At 45.3% G+C, this 16,047-nt stretch overlaps 1 protein-coding gene across 1 annotated transcript in view; it reads left to right on the top strand.

Moving 5' to 3' along the window:
• Positions 1-16,047, top strand: part of Lama3 (laminin subunit alpha 3) — a 219,437-nt gene that overhangs the window by 49,476 nt on the left and 153,914 nt on the right. The window contains exons 5-10 of the mRNA XM_038330296.1: positions 544-714; positions 4,028-4,119; positions 6,651-6,766; positions 8,577-8,695; positions 14,828-14,918; positions 15,442-15,573. Of these exons, the coding sequence (XP_038186224.1) occupies positions 544-714; positions 4,028-4,119; positions 6,651-6,766; positions 8,577-8,695; positions 14,828-14,918; positions 15,442-15,573 (721 nt within the window). The remainder of the gene's footprint in view (positions 1-543; positions 715-4,027; positions 4,120-6,650; positions 6,767-8,576; positions 8,696-14,827; positions 14,919-15,441; positions 15,574-16,047) is intronic.

Below are 16,047 nucleotides of genomic sequence, written 5' to 3'. Positions count from 1 at the left end.
CGGGGGTCAAATGACCCTTTCACGGGGGTTGAATATCAGATATCCTGCATATCAGATATTTACATTACAATTTATAACAGTAGAAAATTACAGTTATGAAGTAGTAACGGAAATAATTTTGTGGTTGGGGTCACCATGGCATGAGGAGCTGTATTAGGGTGTTAGGAAGTTTGAAAGCCACTTCTTTAGATTATTTCAGCTTCGTTTGCCTGATGCAGCTTGACAAACTCTCTTCTCCGTGCTTAGAGACATGCCAGTCTCTCTCCGGCATTCATAGCCCTTCCCCTCCACAGGCACCCAGCAGATCAGAGAACATCATCATAGAGATCAGGTTTAAACGTAGAACTAGGAACTAGCTGCTAGACCACGTCAGTACATCAGGGGCTCCTTAGAGAACCAGGTACTTTTGGGGGCATATTATTTTTAGTGTCTTGTTACTGCATTTTGAGAAAAGGACTTTGGTCTGGTGTGTCCTTTTTCTTTTTTTCCTTTTCTTTCTTTCTTTCTTTCTTTCTTTCTTTCTTTCTTTCTTTCTTTTTTAAGGTGGTTGTATCATTGATAAATGGTCGTCCAGGTGCAAAAAATTTTGCTTTCTCCAACACCCTGAGGGAGTTTACTAAAGCAACAAACATCCGCTTGCGATTTCTCCGGACTAACACCCTACTTGGGCATCTTATCTCCAAAGCAGAGAGAGACCCCACTGTCACCCGGCGGGTGAGTAGCATTTTATAAGCACCTAATCAGCTGTGTTTTGTTGCTTGTTTTGCTTGTCAAATAAGTTCAATTCTTCTGAGTACTTTTCCAAGCCTGTGATCTTAGGCAGAGGGTGGTTCCTGTTTATAATAAGTATGACTATTTGAAGAAAAATGAACCAGGCCTGGTGGTGCAGGTCTGTAATCCAGCTGCTAATGAACCAGGCCCTATGGTTCAGGTCTGTATTCCAGCTGCAAATGAACCAGGCCTGGTGATGCAGGTCTGTAATCCAGCTGCAAATGAACCAGACCCTGTGGTGCAGGTGTGTAATCCAGCTGCTAATGAACCAGACCCTGTGGTGCAGGTGTGTAATACAGCTGCTAATGAGCCAGGCCCTGTGGTGCAGGTGTGTAATCCAGCTGCTAATGAACCAGACCCTGTGGTTCAGGTCTGTAATCCAGCTGCTAATGAACCAGACCCTGTGGTGCAGGTCTGTAATCCAGCTGCAAATGAGCCAGGCCCTGTGGTTCAGGTCTGTAATCCAGCTGCAAATGAGCCAGGCCCTGTGGTTCAGGTCTGTAATCCAGCTGCAAATGAGCCAGGCCTGGTGATGCAGGTCTGTAATCCAGCTGCTAATGAACCAGACCCTGTGGTGCAGGTCTGTAATCCAGCTGCTAATGAACCAGGCCCTGTGGTGCAGGTCTGTAATCTAGCTGCGAATGAACCAGGCCTGGTGCTGCAGGTCTGTAATCCAGCTGCAAATGAACCAGGCCTGGTGCTGCAGGTCTGTAATCCAGATGCTAATGAACCAGGCCCTGTGGTGCAGGTCTGTAATCCAGCTGCAAATGAACCAGACCCTGTGGTTCAGGTCTGTAATCCAGCTGCAAATGAGCCAGGCCCTGTGGTGCAGGTCTGTAATCCAGCTGCAAATGAGCCAGGTCTGGTGGTGCAGGTCTGTAATCCAGCTGCAAATGAGCCAGGCCTGGTGATGCAGGTCTGTAATCCAGCTGCAAATGAACCAGGCCTGGTGATGCAGGTCTGTAATCAGCTGCTAGGGAAGCTGATGCAGGAAGACTTTAAGTGTAAGGCCTGATTGTACTGTTGAATGAGCCTTAGGACAGCCTAGGCAGGGTAGCTGTCAATCTACTCAGTGGTAGAACCCTGGGTTCAATCCCCAAGATAAGAAAAATTGTTATACCCCAAAAATGATTATAGTCAGTCTGGTATTGGTGCAGACGGGCTAAGTCTCATAGTCAACTACCTCCAATGTCAGAGGCTAAAGAACAGAAATGTTTGTCTCTTGCTCATATCACTCTCTAGCGTGCATCAACAGGTGAACTCAGCTCTATGCAGTCACTCTGGGTACCAGGCTCCTTGTTTCTCACAATGTCTTAGTGTCCTCCTTCAGAATCTCTGCATCAGCAGCAGATGAACGAGGGAGGAAAGAGGAAACCCACATGCCCTAAGCTACAGAGGTCACTTCTGTTGGAAGGTCTTGCTGGTCAGAGGTTTCACTCCATCATGGCCTGGCAGCTTTCTCCAAAACTCAGTGACATGGGGACTCCCTCCCCAGCGAAACTTCCTAGTCTCTACCTGCCTTCATCTGGAGAATGTCCCCGGGCCTGGAGGACTGACCTTTTCTGAAAGCTGCCTCTAAACCGGGATGCCTGGTTTATCTTTAGAAAGACCCTGCACAGTCCCCTGCTAGAAGCCGCTCCTGCTACACATATGATAACTAAGACTTGTACTAGGAGCTTCGCTCTAGGACCCCGCTGTTACTAACCCAGCCTTATGATAGGACTGTGCCACTTACTGTAAATTATGTTTGTCTCAGGCTCCTCAGTCCTATGTATTCCCTATACTCTGGAATAAAGCTGAATCAATTCACTGGTCATCTCCCGGAGGGCTATCTCCATCATACCTACAGTGGTCCGAACGGTGTTCCCTGCTTCTTCTCCCTCCTCCCTCATGGACCAATGCACCATCGATCTAGAGGAAGAAGCAGAGCTAGAAATTCCACTCAGAAGATCTGGTTCTAGTGTAAACCCTCCTAGGGAAAGGGACTTCAAAACGTGACCTAGTGGGGGAGAACCCTAGGTGGCGCGGTGAACTCTGTACTCTGAGGGAGATCTACAGGAACATCTCCCATTCTCAGGAGTTAGGATCGTACCCTGGCTTCAGCGGGGGAGGGACAGTAGAAGAGATGACCTGAGTCTGCCCTTCTCCTGCATGGTCTAGCCCAATACGAAACTAGAGAGCCAGAAAGTCTATGGCTGCTGCCGATATAGGTATCAGCCCAAGGGGAAAGGGCAAGATCACCTAGAAGGCTAAGTGGAAGATGTTCACTGTGGCATTTTATGTAGTTAATAACAGAGAGGCTGGAGGTGGGCAGCCTGGGAAATAGTCATGACAGTTTTGAACATTTTCCAGAAAAGTCAGGCACCTTGTCTGAAGGTGGCTCATCTGCATTTCCTATGCTCTTAGCTCTTTCTGAACTGCTGGGTAGCAGAGATGGGGAGATGGGAACAGTGATAAGCATGAGCTGAGCACTCTGGAAAACTGCACGGTCCCAGCTCACCACTTCTCTGCACTTCCAATTATCTTTGGAATTTCATCAAAGATAATTTAAAAAACATTCAAAGGTAATTTCCAATTATCTTTGAAATAATTTGGCTTATCATGAGTGTTGCAAGATTTGTGTGTGTGTGTGTGTGTATGTGTGTATGTGTGAATGTATGTTTGGTCTAGTTTAGGGCTTAGCCTCCCCTGTGTCTGTTGCTGACATTGTCTGGTCTTTGGGAGTTTGAACTCTTAGCTTTAGTCTTTTGGAACATGAATCAGGAAGGTTCCAACAACAGCCAACAGCTGTTAACTCCCTCTACAGAGGGATCTGATCCATCTTTGCAAATATTTTCTCCCTTCCCACACCCTGGAGGGGCAGATTGCACATAGTAGGCGAATAATTCATTTTTGGTAGATCCATATGCTCAGTGTATAAACAAGCTTAAAACACATCATCTCATTCCAGTAGGCTATATGTACGATTCTTCTCCCCATGGGTACTTTCCTCCCTGCATTTAAAGCATTTGATGTTTTAATGGACAAATTCTGAAGGCTTTTTAAAAAATTAAATTTGATCGAGGAATGCATTCATTTTGTAAGACAAGTTACAAGCAAGCATGGTTCTCATTTGGGCTCAAGTCAGCAAGGAGAAATGGCACAAGGGTACAGAATAAAGGAAAAGCCATGTCAACCCTTATGTGGGTAAAGGCCAGGGAGAGAACGTCTGTGTCACAGTCCCCGGAAGATGGTAATCCTGTTCTCTGTCGTGCAGTACTACTACAGCATAAAGGACATCAGCATCGGTGGCCGGTGTGTTTGCAATGGCCACGCGGACGAGTGCACTGCTGACAACCCTGAAAACCAGTAAGTACGGCCAGCTCCCTCCTCACCTTGCTAGGAATAAGACTAGCTGTTGCAGTAGAGATGTGCACCCAGCCAGAGAATTTTAGGTTCTAGACTGGGAACTGGGCCCAGGTCCTCTAGAAGAGCAGCCCGTGCTCTTAACTGCTGAGCTATCTCTCCTGCTCCTGACTTCAAATTTATTTCATTTGAGGTTTCTACCACATTTGACAGTTCCTACCTAAAGATGGAATTGGCACCAAAGGTGGGAATACGTGTTAGGATCTTTCATGGTTGCCATGTTCTCAAATACCCTTCAGTCTCATTTAAATGATAGGGAAGAGTTCAGCAAGGACAATCTAGTGTGGAATGCTTGTGACATCTCTATGAATAAGCAGGAAACAAGCCTCTTCTTGAGATGGTCCAGAGACTTCATGGAGGAGGCCCGTTTTGGACAATCAGTGAAGTTGGTTCTAGACAGAATACAGTTTTAACTGGCAAGGTTTACCACCTGACCTGACTGCACGGATAGTAGCAGGATCTCACTTTTGATTCTGGGCTTCCAAGCAGCCTGCTGAACAGGAGGAGTCTGCTCAGGCTCATCTTTTGCTGTGTCACAAACTAAAACGTAAGCTGCTTAGGAGAAAAATGACAGTCGATATTAGGCTAGATAAGATGGAGAGGCCATCCTGGAAAGGATTCTCTAATAGACTGGGCTGGAAGCATTTCTGCAGAAGATGCAAAGCCAAAGTGCTACCTTAGCTTTAGCTTAGACTGAGAATCAGTACAGCAGAGGCTTGATAATGTCAGTGCCGTCCAGGAGAGCATCGTCCAGGCGGGCACCGTCCAGGAGGGCACCGTCCTGGTGGGCACCGTCCAGGAGGGCACCATCTAGGAGGGCACCGTCCAGGCGGGCACCATTCAGGAGGGCACTGTCAAGGCGTGCACCATCCAGGCGGGCACCGTCCAGGAGGGCACCATCCAGGAGGGCACCGTCCAGGAGGGCACCGTCCAGGCAGGCACCATCCAGGAGGGCACCGTCCAGGAGGGCACCATCCAGGAGGGCACCGTCCAGGAGGGCACCGTCCAGGAGGGCACCGTCCAGGCAGGCACCATCCAGGAGGGCACCTTCCAGGCGGGCACCAGACTCCATTCCGTGTTATGCTCAAAACTTTACTACAAATGTAGTTGGACCCTGTGTTCCTCAAGCAATGTCCCTTAAATATTCTTTCAGGCCCACCCATGGCAAGTATTTCACTGGTACTGAGCTGAAACTACCTCTCTGAGGAGAGCCTGTGTGATCTCTGGCTGTCGCACATGCCCATTAAGTCCACGTCAGTGTGACTTCTCAGGCAGCGGGCAGGGTGATGGTTGGAATCTTCTTTTTGGAGTGTGACTCTTCAGTCCGGCCATCCTCCCCACGACCTCTTACAGAAGGGCTGTGGGAGTGCCTGGAGCCTGACAGGAGCCTGATTCACAGTGGTTTTGAGTCTTCTTTCAAACACAGATGAGTGGTAACTCAGGAACAGCCCTCCAATCCAATGCCCAGAGCTAAACTCGATGTCAAGTGCTCTCAGCTATGTGTCCTGTAAGAGCGCTGGGGCAGCCTGCGGGAACCTAGTGCTCAGAGAGCTTTCCAGTGACTGTCTCCTGGTCACCTCTGTGTTGGCAGGGAGGCTGCAAGTACAATTCTAGGTTTCAATGAAGCTGGGATGCTAAACACATCCCAGGAAACTCGGCATCTGCTTGCTCACTTATTCTTATTTCTTACTCATTTATATTTATTGTTTTCTGTAGCCCAGGCTAGCCTGGATACTGCTATCCTTCAGCCTCCATGGAGGGGTGATTATAGGTGTGAGCCACCATGCCCAGTGCTGTTCAGTTTATGTGACACATGTGATGGAGGAGAAAGAGCTGGAGCTTCAGAGTCAAACTTCAGCTTGATGTTTGGTTCTCTGTTATCACCGCTTGACCTTTGGCGAATATCTTATTATCTGCATCTTAGTTTCACCGTCTGTGCAATGGAGACAGTGGGAGAGGGGTTGACATAATGTATGCAAATTGGTTTGTTCTGGTAATGGCACAGTGAATGTGCTGTGGATGACTCAACAATTGTGTGTGTGTAGTATATCATGTTTGTTTACAGGAGCAGCGGTTTCTGTTTGGCTTTGGGGCTGATCTGAATGTAAACCTTTCATTGGGGTTAGGGAGTAAGGGGTTCAGCTCAGTTGGTGGGGATCTTATCTACCAGGCAAGAAGTGCTGTCTTCGGTCTCTAACACCACATAAACCAGGCATGTAGCACATACCTATAATCCCGACACTTGCGCAGTAGAAGCGCAATAAAAGTTCAAGGTCTTCCTGAGCTACATAGTGAGTTCAAGGTCAGTCTGGGATAAATGAGAACCAATCTCCAACAAAAGAAGACATCAAATCAATCCAAGCAAACAATGTTTCAAACTCAGGATGCCAAGGGATGAGGATTGCCCTGAGTTTGATGCTATACCTACAACCACTCTTTTCAATTACCAAAACATGCTTTGCTTTCATGTTCAGGTTCCGATGCAAATGCCAGCACCACACCTGTGGGGAGACTTGCAATCGCTGCTGCGCTGGCTTCAATCAGAGGCGCTGGCAGCCGGCTGCTCTGGGGCAGCACAACGAGTGTGAAGGTGAGTGATTGCTGGTGAGATTAAGGATGGTGGAGACCCCAAATGTCCTATATGCTCCTCCTCTCTATCCACGGTTATGAGAAAGTTGAATTTGTACACTGGGCACAGTAAGAGATGAACAGCAACTAATAATAAAAGATACCAGATTGTGATGAACTGGCCAGTATCACCATGTTTGCTCTTGTGAGCCTTTATTAAGTAAGACAGGGTTATAGGAACCTGACCCTGCAAGCCAATCTCATCCCCAGCATGAATCAGAGTGACTCTTGAGTGGGGAGTAACAGCCATGCAAAGACAGCCTGCACCGTGCTGTTCTGACAGCATGGCACACAATTTGAAACATGAATTGTTAATTTTTGTGACTCTAAATTTAATATTTGTAGACTACAGGTAACTTAACTATGGGAAATGTAACCATTGACAAGAGGGAACCAGATTAAGGAAACGTCAGACTTAAGAGGAAAGTATAAGAAGAACAAAGAATTATTAAGTATATATACATGGTACATTCATGTATGGGTAAGGCTGAGTGTTTTGACATGCTGGTCTCTCTTTTCAGCATTTGTGGGGTGTGATAGCAGATTGAGGGCCAAGGGCTGGAGAGAGAGATGCTAGTGTTGGCTGTGTTGAGAGTAGGTGCTGCCGTGGACCATTTCCTGTGGGAGGTAGAAGGGGTCAGAGAGAATTAGGAGATAATGCAAAGCCACCTTGATCACAGGCGTGTTAGAAAGTAAGGGAGTGATGGATCTGCTTCTCAACATCTGCATGAGTTATTTTTCCTGTTTCTGAGGTACAGTTACTTACAAAGTTACATCTTTTTAAACCTCATCCTTACATCTTCATATTGGTAACTGGGTTCTCCCATGTCAGTTTCTGAGAAACAAGCATTCAGACCATAACATGGAGCTAGTATGAGCATTTTAATTAGATAGTTTTAATCAGATACTTTAGTGGCTGTGTTAGGCATACTAGTAAGAGATTAATATCTGTTTAATTTTATGTCCTGATTTTTTATTGTTTTTAATCTCTTTTTTATTTTTAAAAAGATAGTTTTGATATTCTTTCCCAGTCATTATGGATTTTTTGGTGTCACTCTTGGTGACATATAGAATTATCATAGTAGGAATCCAAGTTAATATGGCAGGGTTAACTGCGTGCCACTCTGAGCCTAGGACCATGCTCCATCACAAACAAAATACGTGCAGCTCCATCTCCATAGGATTTATAGTCAGCCAGATGGGTTGTTATTTGTCTACAGGTAGACATTAACCTAATTCCTGTTTTTCACTATTACACATAGTCCTAAGATCAAAAGTTTAGACTTTTGAAATATAGGATTTGAAATCAAGCAAAGACTGACCAGCTTCTGGCTCTCTTATTTATGGGTTATGCAGCTGTGAATCATCTTGTAAGCTTGTTCCATCTCAGTTTCCTATCTGTGGTATGGGGGTAGTGCATCTACCTTAGAAAGCAGATTAAATACTACAAAGCATATAAATGTGTTTTATAATGAATAAAGAGCCGGGCAATAGTTTTCAGTGACTATAGTCTGTGTACATAACTCTAGTAGATATAACTCATTGTTATATCGTTTAAGAAAAGAGAAATGTTTCATTTACTATCAAACAGAAGGAGTCTATGAAGTACAGTCTTTTCTATAATAGTCTCTGCGTAAAAAATTCCCTGTAATTGTTCACAGAGTGTCTCTAGTGTTTCAGAACAGACTTTATTGTAAGCCACAGAACAGAGATCCTGTCTGGGAACTTACTAAAAGTGGCACAGTAATCTGACCAAGGATGCTTTCTTCCAGCTTGCAACTGCCATGGGCATGCCGTGGACTGTTACTATGACCCAGATGTGGAGCTACAGCAGGCGAGCTTGAACAGTAAAGGCACCTACACAGGTGGGGGAGTCTGCATCGATTGCCAGGTGAGACACGCCTACAGCCATCACCCTGTATCAACCCTGTTGTTGGCCTTATGTTGGTTCAAATAGATTCATGTGGGCAAAGCTGTCACCAGAACAGAGTAGGGGCAGGGACAGACCCAAACTGTGTCACACGTTGGGTGACCTTGAAGAAAGGACAAAAGCAACCCAACTGGGACAGTAAGGTCTTTCACAGATGGCTCTTAAATGGCTAGATTTTATATGGAAAGCTAAGCTTTAATCCCTACTCAAATCTATAAAATTGATCTGATATTAAACATGGACCTGAATGAAGGTAAAGTTGTAAACTTTAGAGAAAAACACTGGGTCCCATATGACTCAGAAGGTTAGGAGACTTTCCTCCGAGGAAGCTGCAGTCATAAGAGATGAGGAAATCGGATTTCACTGAAATTAGAAACTTCTGACTGCTCGCACTGAAGATCACTCATGGGTGAGCTGCAGACAGGGAGAGCAAACTCTCAAACAGTGAGTCCTTGATAGTCATTGGAGCCCAGTTATTGGTTTTCTCCACTGAAGTAATAAACCAAATCAAACCAAATTAGTAAATCCAGATTTAATAAGTAGAACAGAGCAAAGCAACTCCCAGGTGACTCTCAGGAAGGCAGGAGAGAGAACACCAGAGTAAGTGGCAGATCTGCTGGGGCGGGGCTTAAATGGCCTGTAGGTGTCTCTAACAGTGTTGAATAGTGTCCTGGCAGAACTGCCCATGATGGAATGGGAGCGGTGGAGTTGGGTGGAGCTTCCCAATGGTCCTAAGCTCTTAAATGAAGGCAGGTAACCCCCCCACACACATACATACCATAACAAAACAGCCTCTTATAAATGTAAGTACGTGAATGATTAATAAGCTGACAATCAAGGGCTGAGCTGCTTCAGTCAGGAGGGAAATACCAATCAAAATCACCAAATCCCCTCTACCTCTCACCCAAGCAGCAGTTATTAAAAAAGCCTAGAAATTCAATTTCAGTGAGACGTGAAACAACTATACAATGCCATCCCCTCAACAGAAATGGTGTACTGTGGCTGCAGCAAAGGCCAAAACCTATAAAATGCAGTGAAACATGCACCTTCCTAACCTGTGATCTACCCACTCCCAGTTTATCTACAAGAAACAGAAATGCTTTGGCTGTGAGCCAAGCCTTTAATGGTGGAGCCATCTCTCCAGTCCCAGAAATGCTCGTTTCCAAATCGCCGTCAGCATCAGTGGTAAAAGTCAGCAGTCATAGGATCGATGGACGCATCCTTGCTCATCATTTCATAACGAAATACTAAGGAGCAAAGGAGACCTTGTCTGATGCTACATTACAGCACCGAGAATCTTAGGGGCAGCGCAGCAACAGAAAATCAGCTTCATAAAGGGCTCCTGTTGTGTGGCAGCCATTCACAGAATTCTTCAACACAAGTTAGTAGAGGAAAATGTCAAAGTGTGATTAGCTCTAAGGAGGTGCAATGGTGGGAGGCTGACTGGGCAGGAACACAGGGATGTTCTGAGTGTCTTCTATACTACGGTAAGAAACTGGGCTGTTATTCATGTGCATTGTCTAACATTGGCAAATTATGATTAAGAGTTTGCATGTATGAAATATATTTTATAATAAGAACAAAAATCATAAGCACGTGTTAGACTCCAGTTAATTAAGTCTGTGCTTAAATACTTGGTGGAAGGTGGTTGGCACTGTAGCACGTGGGAAGGCACAAGAAGTCAGGTGTTGGTGAACAGACAGAGGAGAGGCCGGGGAGTGCTTATGTGGAGACAAGAACTCAAGTGGGATGTTTATTGTTTATGGGAATCTTTAGGTGGGGCTTCTATGACCATTCTGTGTGAAGACGTCCAAAACAAATACTGAGGGAAAGAGGAGGCAGGAGACTGTATGGCTTGTCTGCGTCGGCTCCTCTTGGCCTCTGTTTCTTGTGGTAACACTGACATACTTAATGAAGACTGTCGGTTCCCCGGGTTTTGGTGGGTATTGCTCAGAGGTACCCTATCCCTGTTAACCAAATGACGTTGAACCTCTCCTATGAAGACAGGGCTTGCTCCCTAGTCATTCACATACATACAGAGGTCAATGAAGTGTTTGTCTCACGGTTTCCAAACCATCTGTGTTTCACATGAAACACATAAAAACATATGGGATCCAGACACGGAACATATGGTTTAGTTCTGCCCCAAACCCAACCACGCACAGAAAAGATATTTAAAAAGCAAAAGGCACTCTTCCTCCAGAGCTCATTATAAAGTGAAAATGGGGACGATGTGCCATCTGAAAAGACTAGCAATTCCAAAAAATTCAAGAAGAGAGGAAACATGAAACATACCTATTAGTATGGTAATACGGGGTACACGGCTTTGAATATCAATGGCATGCAGGTCCAAGAGGTCACAAAAGGAGTTGATTGTGGGGCTGGAGTCAAACTCCTAACACTACACCAAAATTTATCAAACATAACCTGTGCTGAGCATGGTGTTTTCAGACTTGAAATACAAGAAACGTTTTAATTTTCTGAAGTCAGCCTATACATTCAGTGCAATTTTAATACTTTTGTGGAGACAGACAGGCAGATTCTAGACTTACTAGCAGAGAACACAAGAATGGATAATTAGAAATAAGTAAATGTGGGACCCATCTTCAGAGGATCAGAACCACTGTGAATCTGTAGTTGGATGTGGACTTGGAATGGGGATTACAGTCTTCCAGAAACCAACAACCTAAACCAGGGCATAGGAATGGCACAATTTGATTGAAATGTCAAGTCATCCATAGTAGAAAAGGTGGACATTTTGTAAGTGTTGCTGGGACACTTGGTTCTTCGGTGGAAAACCAACTGCATTTTATGCCATGCATACAATAACATGGGAGTCTTCACTGGTAGAAAAAGAGAGAAGGGCCACAGGGCCGGCCAGCTTGGTGATCAGGTTTGAGTTTGCTGGTAAAGAACACGTATCCTACAGCAAATTATGTCCCCTAGAAATTCAGTAATTGGGCTGCTTCCTGCTATTTCTGTTCAGTGCCCATAAGTGGAAAACAATGAATTATTATCTCAAAGTACACACAGACAGGCTGTCCCTAGACACTGTCACAGACAGTCTCGGTGAAATGGGGTAACTCATAAAGAAGGCTCCATCTTTACATGGTGGGAGGCAGAAGGATAAAAGGGCTGAATTCTGTGGTCTCCTTTCTAAGGGCTTTAATCCACTTGTGAAGGATAATCCTTTATGACTAAATCACTTCTCAAAGCCAGTGTCTCTTAGCACTATTACCCTGACCATTGAATCTAAGCCTGGATTTTGAAGAAGACCTACTTGAGCTGCAGCAGATAGTTGTAAGCGGAGCTTGTAGTTAGGACCACCAGCTCCCAAATACCCACACAGAGATTTACTATTTATGAATGCTCTGCCAATAGCTTAGGGCTGTTACTAGTTCTTACAACTTAAATTAATCCATATTTAATTAATCCACACATTAAATTAATCCATATTAAATTAATCCTTTTTCAGCATGGCATGTTCATGTCTTGCTCCGTCTACTGGTGACTCTGCCCTCCTTCTCTCCAGTGTTTTCTCAGTCTGGCTCTTCCTCGTAACCTCTTTCTGCCTAGTTATTGGCCAATTGGATCTTTAATAAACCAACACATCTTCGCTGTGTACAAAAGGATTATTCTACAGCAGACAGTAATGGTGACAGAGTTAGATTCTTGTCCTGAAGAGAAAGCAGTTACCAGAGGCACATATAGATCCCGTTGGTATTAGTTTATTTTATTCCTTGGGCTTCCCGTTTTAACTATTGGGTTAGGGTATGAGATATTCTAAGGTGGGCAGTTTCCTGAGATGTGGTATCTGAGTAGATAAGCTAGGCATCCTTTGTGGATATTGAAGTAACGGAAGAACAAGAGGTGTTAGTAAGGAGCAAGATCCCAGGGTAGCTGGAGGAGAAGTGAGTCAGGAGAAGAGCAGATAATTCTAGAGAGGCGCAAAGCCTAGTTCATGTGGAACCTTGATGAGTAAAATTCTTCCTGGGTTCTTTGAAGATGAGGTGACTAGTGATGGAGATCACATGGAGTGGACAGTCTCCATGTGCTTAGGGCTCTCAGAGACAGAAGATAAAGGAGGAGGTGCGGCCGAGGAACCGAGTGCCAGAGGCGGAGAGTTAGGGTTTGCCTAAAGGTCAAAACATGTTTGAAAAGCTCTCTGTGGTGGAATTCAGACCCCAGACAACCAGACCAGGGCCTGACTTCTAGGTGAGCGCTCCACAGCGTGCCACCCGGACTGAGGAACAGTTCAGTGTATAGAATTTGCTGGATGAGTATGAGGACGTGGAGTTACGCTGCAAACCCACATGAAGCAGGCAGACTCTGCTAGCAAGATGGCTTTCTGGATACTGGATAAAGGCTCTTGCGAATTTAAGCTTGAGGAGCTGGGTTCAATCCTGGAGTCCACGGTAGAAGGAAAGAACCAACTTCTGAAAGTTGTCCTGTATGTGCACCCACCGTGCTGCACACACACCCTTTCTCTGGGGGGAGTCAAAGCAGCCAGTAGGTAGAAGACAGGCTTTTTGCCTGCAGAGGATGCTTCTGCCCTTACTCAGCTTGGGTCTCTGATTCTCATTTGATGTTAAGCCTTGTGCAAGCACAACTTCAAACATCCACTCCTCCCAGCAGGATCTCTAGACCCCCACTGTAAGCCTGGGAAGCCACCCCGACTCTTGTGCCTTGACCTGCCTGTACTTGGTTCAGCCAGAACCCTGCTGTCCATAAATGCAATGGTGTGAGTTGCCCTCAGACTGTGGAGGTCCTAGAGAAAGCCATCCAAAACAGAGGCGTTATCCTATCTGCAGCGTTTCCTCGGTTCTTCGCTGCTATTTAAGCATGCGTTGAGGCAGAGAGCCAAGGCTGCCCACCTCACAGAACAGTTCTCATGTCCTGCTCTAACTGGATTGCTAGCCAAGGTTAGCCATAGTTGCAAGCAGTGGGATGAAAGGGGAATGGCACTTGATGGGAAGACTGGGTGGGCTACAGCTCTTTCTTATTTGCTTAGAAGCTTCCTGTGAGTGCTGGCAGGCTGGCCAGCATGGTTTTTGACTTTGGTGCTAAATTAGCCCACAGAACAAGAGTGGTAAAAACCAAGAGTCTGTGGTTAATAAAACCCCGCAGGGAGAGGACACAGAGTGGCCTTTGTTCTCCCCAGGTTTCTGTGAAGGTTCCGTGTGGTTCATGTTGTTCATTCTTGTTGAACTGCTTTTGCTGCTTTTTCCGTAGTGACACTGCTCAGTGCTTTTCGGGTGAGAAGGAGACAGAACTGAGCTGTGGCATGCATTTCTTGGAAACTGATCATGTGTGCTGGGTAATTGGGTTTGTGGCAACTGTAAGAATTAACCGCGGACTAGAAAAAGCCACCCCGCTCAAAACTTAGCTCTGTGTATGAGCCTCGTGCTCTTATTGCCCATTCACACAACAATTCACGTTGGAAACACAGATGCAGTCAGAAAGACCAGAGACAGAGACTTATATGCTTTCCTTCCCAAACTGGGAAAGATCTTCCCCTACGCCATCTCATCCTGTGAGCTAAAGCAGGACTGTGCGTATCCATCCCTTGGGGCATCTGAGCTGCAGGAACTCTAGGGACTGCTCAAAGCTAGAGGGACACTAAGGGCTATTATTTTTTCCTAATCAAGTGTCAAGTTCATTGAAGCATTTTAATTTTTTTGCATTGTTTGTTTGTTGAGGTAGGATTTCTCCACATAAGAGCACTGACTGTCATGGAACTCTCTTTATAGACTCTCTTTATAGGTTGAGGCTGGCCTCAACCTCACAGAGATTCACCTGCCTCAGGCTCACATTTTTTTAATTTTTAAATTTTTATTTACTTATTTGTTTGATTGTTTGTTTTTAGAGAGAGAAGCCAGAACTGTTAGTTTAATGAACCTTTCCACGTGTGTGGCGGGGATTTCAGGGACAAGGTGAAATCAGGGTCCTATGATACAGGGTCAAGATGGATGGTCTTGGGGACTTTGGATTTCGGGCTTGTGTGACAGAATTATTTCAGTGGCGGATTAGCACAGAGCAAAGAGTGCTGGGCTTCTCTGGCATCCTTTGAAGGGTCTGTCCTTGTTCCCCCAGCACAACACAGCGGGTGTGAACTGTGAGAAGTGTGCACAGGGTTACTACCGGCCCTACGGCGTTCCAGTGGAGGCGCTCCATGGCTGCATCCGTAAGTCTCATGTCAATATTGTGCATATGACAGGCTGTGTGTATTACCCCGAGGGTGTCACAGGCTCAGGGGCCTTGACAGTCTTTGTTCCCTTGCCTTCGTATTATTGGTTCCATTTCTTTCTAACTGAGTTATCTCAGGTAACTTGATATTTTCTCTGAGCCCAAGAATTCTCACATGTAAATAATAATGATAATAAATATATTTCATAACAGTAGGTGAAAAGCTATCAAAAGTACCCAGTCAAGCCCTAAATTCATTGAATCAGTCACTTATCAAGCCTGCAATAAATGTTGCTTCTTCAGTTTTCTACTGGTTTGTCATGTTTCTGTGATCTCCAATCATTTTAACTTTGTCATAATTAACATCAAAACAGCATAGTAACAAGTCCACAAAGATTTAGTAATCACCATAGCGTTTAACTTTAGTCGAGTGTTTGCTATGCACAGGGGATTGAGACCACGGCACTGCTGAAAAGTGTGGGCACGGGTGTGGGTCACGTAGTGATTCTTTCTTCTCTTAGCTTGCAGCTGTGGTCTGGAGCGTGCATATGAGTGTGAGCAGGGATCAGGCCGCTGTTACTGTAAGCCAAATTTCCAAGGAGACAACTGTGAGCTATGTGCAGATGGGTACTATAATTTTCCATTTTGCTCGAGTAAGTATCCAGTATGGATGAGAATCCCCTTTCTGGCCCATAGCCAACCTGTGTGTGAGCAATGACGGACAGGGAGGGTATGTGAGGGACTAGAAAAAGGCCCAGGCAGGTTTTGTTCACATGAAAGCATTCCCCAAGTTGCGAAGGCAAATCTTAGAATTATGTTTAGTTTGGTGTTGTGCAATAGACATTGCCATTTTTAGGTCAATGGACTTAGGCTCAAATATTGCGAAATTCAACTCGATAGTAGAGTGTGACTCTGATAGACCTATTGCATCATGCTTTTCAGGGTGGGGCAAGAAGGAGTGTGTGTTCTCTCTTTCAGTGTACAGGAAGGCAAGCTGTCAGGGCCTCTCCTCCCGCCTCCCTACACAATGATCTGAATGAATATATTAACATATTCATGAGGGAAAATAGGACATGTGTGTATATATGTTTTATCTCAGAAGTGTGCTGGGAGCAGTGGGGAGCTGG

Source organism: Arvicola amphibius, chromosome 5, assembly GCF_903992535.2.
Source record: "Arvicola amphibius chromosome 5, mArvAmp1.2, whole genome shotgun sequence".
Lineage (NCBI taxonomy): Eukaryota > Metazoa > Chordata > Mammalia > Rodentia > Cricetidae > Arvicola > Arvicola amphibius.
The sequence above is the reverse complement of the archived record's forward strand: the minus strand, read 5'-3'. Positions and strand labels throughout refer to the sequence as shown.